Source organism: Heptranchias perlo, chromosome 2, assembly GCF_035084215.1.
Source record: "Heptranchias perlo isolate sHepPer1 chromosome 2, sHepPer1.hap1, whole genome shotgun sequence".
NCBI classification, from domain to species: Eukaryota; Metazoa; Chordata; class Chondrichthyes; order Hexanchiformes; family Hexanchidae; genus Heptranchias; species Heptranchias perlo.
In genome coordinates this window covers 151,755,960-151,762,687 of record NC_090326.1, presented here as the reverse complement: position 1 = coordinate 151,762,687, position 6,728 = coordinate 151,755,960, and the positions used below count along the sequence as shown (strand labels likewise).

At 44.6% G+C, this 6,728-nt stretch overlaps 1 protein-coding gene across 1 annotated transcript in view; it reads left to right on the top strand.

Moving 5' to 3' along the window:
• The first annotated feature begins 268 nt into the window (after nucleotides 1-268).
• The window catches only part of LOC137332441 (A-type potassium channel modulatory protein DPP6), a 177,510-nt gene continuing 171,050 nt past the window's right edge, over nucleotides 269-6,728 (top strand). The window contains exons 1-2 of the mRNA XM_067996290.1: nucleotides 269-286; nucleotides 662-776. Of these exons, the coding sequence (XP_067852391.1) occupies nucleotides 269-286; nucleotides 662-776 (133 nt within the window). The remainder of the gene's footprint in view (nucleotides 287-661; nucleotides 777-6,728) is intronic.

Genomic DNA, 6,728 nt, shown 5'->3' with positions numbered 1-6,728 from the left:
TGCAATGACGCACGTGACTCGGCGATCAGTGCGTGCCCAAATCGATAGGCCCGAGTATCGATGGAAATTGGTCCTCGGGCCTTATCAGCATACTCGCCGTGAGCTGCCGGCGCTGGTCGGGCCCAGACAGGTGGCACGGCCCGAGCGAAGAGATCAGTGTCGGGCCGCCTGCCTCACCATTTGCAGCCCTCAGATAAGCCCCGGGAGGGGGGATTGGAGTGGGCTAAGTTGGTGGGGCAGGGTGGGGGTTGGGGGGGGGTGGTTGCCGATGGCAACTCCCATGGAGGTACAAGAGAATTCCTGCTCCTACTTGCTCCACAGGAACAGTTTTTCAATAAAAATGTTTTTATTGGTGACTGTGGGGATTCGGGGGTCACTTAAAGAAATCCTGAGCGGGGCTCCTTCAACTGGCGTTAGGCCCCTATTTTACATATTTAAAGGGCTTACGCGTGCCGAACGCCTAAATGAAAGGCCCCACTGCTAAATTGATATGCTTCGCGCCAGTTTCACGCCCAATTTCTGGTCCGTTGTCTCTGTGTTTTTAAGTCCAGTTGTATTCAGAATGTGTACTTTTAATCATGTCATAATCTGGTCCAAATATAGCACGCATGTAAGGCATCCATTGTTGATCATTAATTGACCACACTGTTTCCTTCTTTAGGAGCTGGTGGGGAGTAACCCCCCACAGAGAAACTGGAAAGGGATAGCGATCGCACTCCTGGTTATCCTGGTCATTTGCTCGCTGATTGTAACCTCGGTTATCCTCCTTACCCCAGGTAGGCAACTTCATTGTTTCACTTTCTCTTCTTTGGCCTGTGAGAAGCAGGGCTTGAAATCAGAATGTCGGGCCACATGGAACTTGTTGTTTAAAGGAGGTCAAGTGCCCAATTTGGGAGGAGTATTGTCATTCATTACTGGGTGCCAAAACTACTTGGGATTTTAAGCTTTATATAATGGGGCTCGGTCCCGGATTCCCCATGGAACCTAAAAGAGAAAGAAAATGATATAGACATCTCTTTACTCATAATGAATTACTTCTCAACGCAGTGACTGTTGTTATGTGGGCAAATGTAGCAGGCAAATTGCACACATAAACAGCAGAGATAAATGGCCAGAAGGAAGAATTGTTCTGGTTGCTGTGTGTATAAAGTACAAAATTATTTGCATTTATGCAGCAGCTTTCACATCCTCAGGACATCCCAAAGCTCTTTGCAGCCAATGAATCACTTTTTGAAGTGTCGACTTTGTTGTAATGTCAGCAGGTATGGCAGCCAATTTGCATACAGCAAGGTCCTACAAACAGCAGGGAGATAAATGATTAGTTAATCTGGTTGAGGGACCTCAGGGCAGCTCCCCTGCTCTTCTTTGAGTAGTGTAAACAATCTTACAACACCAAGTTATAGTCCAACAATTTTATTTGAAAATCACAAGCTTTCGGAGGCTTCCTCCTTCGTCAGGTGTGTGTGGGAATCCTTGAACCTTTCGCATTTATATTCAGAGAACAATACCTGGTGATTACAGATAATCATTCCAACTGCCCGTTGTCAAGGCAATCTTCTTTGAGTAGAGCCGTGGGATCCTGAACAGGCAAACAGGGTATCGGTTTAACATCTCATCTGAAAAGCACTCCCTCAGCACTGCACTGAAGTGTCAAGCTAAACTCTCTGTTCAAGTCCTGGAGCAGGGTTGGAACCCATGATATTCTGTTAGAGCGCTATCACTGAGCCAAGCTGGCACTTGAATTGTAAGTGCATTCTTTTTGAATACATTTCCAATATTGCTATCGACAACAACTAGAGTAATTTACTCTCTCCTCTCACCCTCTTGTTAATCTGTTCTTGTTTGATGGGCAGGACACAAGGACAGCTCCATTCTCCTCTTCAAGTAGCGCTATGGGATCTTGCACATCCACCTGTACCCACCAGAATATGCAGACAGGGCCTTGGTTTACAATTTTATCGAAAGGACAGAACCTTCTGAGAATGCAGAACTCCCTCAGGAAACTCTGCAGCCAATTTGAGCACAGCGAGGTCCTACAAACAACAAGATAATGACCAGATAATCTGTATTAGGTATTGGTTAACTGTTAGCCAGGGCACCAGGAGAAATCCCAAATAGTGCCATGGGATCTTTTACGTCCACCTGAGAGGACAGACGGCATCTCAGTTTAACGTCTCATCCGAAAGATGGCACATCCAACAGTGCAGCACTCCCTCAGTACTGCACTGAGATGTCAGCCTGGATTATGTGCTCCAGTCTCCAGAGTGAGACTGGAACCCACAACCTTCTGACTCAGAGGTGAGAGTGCTACCACTGAGCCAAGGCTGACACCTTATATGGATTGCTACCAACTAAGTGGGAGAACCTTCACCACTGCAGCGGTTCAAGAAGGCGGCTCACCACCACCTTCTCAAGGGCAATTAGGGATGGGCAATAAATGCTGGCCTCGCCAGCAACGCCCACATCCATGAACGAATAAAAAAAAGTAAAGCTGACACTCAGGTTCAGGGGAACAGGAGAGGAGTGTTATTTTTAATGGCTGAAATTTCTACTTATAAATCTTTACTGTAATACCCATTTGCATTTGACATATCTTAAAACTTGTTTTTGATGTTCTGAAAGCTCCTTCCAGTACCTTCCATGAGGCAGAGAATGGTGTTCCATGCAAATTAAGATAGCAACATAACACAGATTAGCAATACAATGCAAAAGAACACAAAGGAATGCTCAGCTCGCAGCGTATTTACACATTCATCAATATTGAATAAGCGTTTTAGCACCATTCTTTTGTCACATTAATGGATCATTTTATTGCAGTGTTACCAAAACAAAAAGTAGGGAAGCCAGTTGCTCTGCATTGACAATTGAATCCAGAAGCACTGAAATAAACAGTGGCTGAGAGACAGCATGACTTAGTGCATACAAAAAATCTCCACACTTGTTTTCCGGTAATAGATATCTTCACCATGATCACACCTAATTAAATGACAGCATTCGGGGACCTGCTTCAGATATTTAAATAAATAGATGGTAAATATATTATTTTGAAGCATCAAGAGCAACATAAGAGCGACAGTTATTTGGGAAAGTACCTGTTTCACAATCTTTCCTACCCCTTTAAACAAACATATCTTTTTTCTCAATTAAAATGGTATTACATTAAAGCAGGATGCAGCTGTGTGTTGATTGGTTCTCAGAGTGTTAACGTTTGCTGACTGTGTGTTTATATCTCGCAAGGAACTCCTACGCATTTGATGGTACCATCTGCATTTTCCATCTGCCCTCTCTTCCATGCAAATTTTGAGAACCAGTCCTATCGACGACAAGTTGAAAAAACAATGGGAATCCAAACAATATTAACAGCAAAACAAAAGCAAAATACCGCGGAAGCGGGAAATCTGAAATAAAAACAGAAAATGCTGGAAATCGCTCAGCAGGTCAGGCAGCATCTGTGGAGAGAGAGAGAGAGAGAGATAAAGTTAACATTTCAGGTCGATGACCTTTCGTCGGAACTGGAAATAAGTTCTGATGAAAGGTTATCGACCTGAATTATTAACAGCAATTTTTCTCAAATAGTAAAAACTGTTAATTGGTTATTAAAAACGGGAATTTTTTTTGTATTTCAGAGATTTTTTTGTTGAGCTCGATGTCTGATACATTCAGAAACCAAATCCCAACTACTGAGAAATTCACACAGGCAGAGTTTCCTTTGGTCTGTTGTGGAGCACACATTCTCTGTGGGGACACATCACACTTATCTAAGCCTAGAGAATTTAGGCACAGGCTGGAAAGAGCCAAGATTTAGGGATCCCTCAAGTGTGTCGAGGACACTGCTGGAGTTTTATTGCAAGACACCAATAGATCAGGACGGCCATTCAGCCCATCTTAATTTAACCACGAGGAACCATTCTACATTCCTCCCGTTGCTGCACCTGATTGTTTCTTAAATGATTCCAGGGTTTTTGCCTCTACTACTCTTCCCTGAAGTTCATTCCATATGTTGATCGTTCTCTGTGTGAAGAGGGACTTCCTGACATCAGTCCTAAAGTTGCCTTTTAAGTATAAACCTCTACCACCTTATCCTGCTCCCACTGTCCAGCTAAAACCATGCAGCCTTTACTAACACAGGGTACTGGTATTCTTGTCCAGCCAAGACCACCCTGCTCAGTAAAGCACTGGGCTTGCAAGGTTGCGTAAAGCTGAGTGAGTAAAAAATGCCAGCACCTGGATCGACTATTCAACGGACTGGCTGCTCATTAACAGTACCCGGGACTCCTGTGGACCTAAGGTATCTCCATCGATGGAACTCAGAGCAAGTCACCCCTGAGTTTGCTTTGGGTTTGCAGGGTCATTTTATGCTGGCACCTCCAAAACCTGATCTAAGTTAATAGCTTGGTAACGCCATGACATCGTAACACATGTACACCAGCAGTGCTTAAAAATAGTTTCTATTTTATCCCCAGGAAGGACAACTGATTTGGGGGACCATTTGAGGTATTATTCAAATTCACTTCCTCCCTACCCCTGCTGGACTTTGCCCATTGGGGCAGGAATTACAAACGATTGTGTTTACACCACAGTCTGAGATCTACTCTTCAGGTCTGAAACCACCAGATGCTGGGGATTCCATAGTCAGGTCTGGAGGTCAAAACAAGCTGCTATTGACCTTGTTAACACACTATCCTTAGCTTCGCAGTGATGCTGAAGATGATGTTTGAATGCACTCTGAGCCTGTCACAGGAGATTAACTTGGTTAAAGTCTCCCATTCTAAGATACGTCATCCTGGAGCTATGTCATTTCCCCCTCTCCTCCCAAGGGGTTAATCACGGAGCTGTTATTAGAGAGCTGACAGTTGCAGGATTGAGCCTTCACTGGTTGCAAAGCAAGTGCCAGGAATCCCCCTTTCACGTGGCTTGGTGAGCAGTACAACTCACTATAAAACGTGAGAGTGCATTGCCACCATCCTCCTGACCACAGACTGGGCAAAGACAACACCCAATGACTACATTCATTTATGCTAAAAAGCCATCAAGCCTCATCGCTATTGTGAAGTTATTTCCCCAATATATAGGAGCAAAATAAGGACACTTTCTAAAAAAATGTTCTTCCTGTTACAGTCTGTCACTAAGATATTCAAGTATATTCAGTAGCCAGTTTCACATCTGCATGGTTTGGGTAGTAATGTCTGTGGTCTGCGATATTCATCTCTGGATTTCTATGAACCATAGGGTCAACACAGACTGAAACTGACTCCCAAAGCAAAACATTGGAAGATCCTCATTATAGAAAGTAGATCTTTTCACAGTGAGGCGGCTTAAGCTGCTACCTACATGTTAAAGTCTTTGTTTTTCCCCATTTCTTTTCGGTGGCACGAAGTAAATCTCAGGTTCAATATGAACCATAGCAACTTTTGCGAGTCGGTTTCTTGAATAATTTAATGAGTAATTTGAGTTGCAGCAAAGGTGAAGAAACAGTTTAAATGCTCGGCTGATGGCTCATCCTCGTGTTTCAGTTCATAATATCATTTTACCTGGCCCAGCTGTTATTTTTGCATCCTTGTCTACTCTACATATATTTGAAGAAATCTTTTAAGTGGAATGTTGGTCATCCACACTTTCCATTTTCCACACTCTCCGTTATCCACACCCTCCATTATCCGCATTCTCCATTATCCTCACCCTCCACTATCCACTCTCTCCATCATCTGCTGTCTCCATCATCCGCACTTTCCAATATCCACGCTCCCATTGTCCACACTCCCCATTGTCCACACTCTCCATTATCCACACTCTCCATTATCCACACTCTCCATTATCCACACTCTCCATTATCCACACTCTCCATTGTCCACACTCTCCATTGTCCACACCCTCCATTATCCACACTCTCCATTGTCCACACTCTCCATTATCCACACTCTCCATTATCCACACTCTCCATTGTCCACACCCTCCATTGTCCACGCTCTCCATCATCCGCACTTTCCAATATCCACGCTCCCATTGTCCACACTCCCCATTGTCCACACTCTCCATTATCCACACTCTCCATTATCCACACCCTCCATTATCCACGCTCTCCATTATCCACAGTCTCCATTGTCCACACTCTCCATTACCCACACTCTCCATTGTCCACACTCTCCATTATCCACACTCTCCATTATCCACACCCTCCATTATCCACGCTCCCATTGTCCACACTCCCCATTGTCCACACTCTCCATTATCCACGCCCTCCATTATCCACACTCTCCATTATCCACACTCTCCATTGTCCACACTCTCCATTATCCACACTCTCCATTACCCACACTCTCCATTGTCCACACTCTCCATTATCCACACTCTCCATTATCCACACCCTCCATTATCCACGCTCCCATTGTCCACACTCCCCATTGTCCACACTCTCCATTATCCACGCCCTCCATTATCCACACTCTCCATTACCCACACTCTCCATTGTCCACACTCTCCATTATCCACACTCTCCATTATCCACACTCTCCATTATCCACGCTCCCATTGTCCACACTCCCCATTGTCCACACTCTCCATTGTCCACACTCCCCATTGTCCACACTCTCCATTATCCAGGCTCTCCATTATCCACACTCTCCATTATCCACGCTCCCATTGTCCACACTCCCCATTGTCCACACTCTCCATTGTCCACACTCCCCATTGTCCACACTCTCCATTATCCACACTCTCCATTATCCACG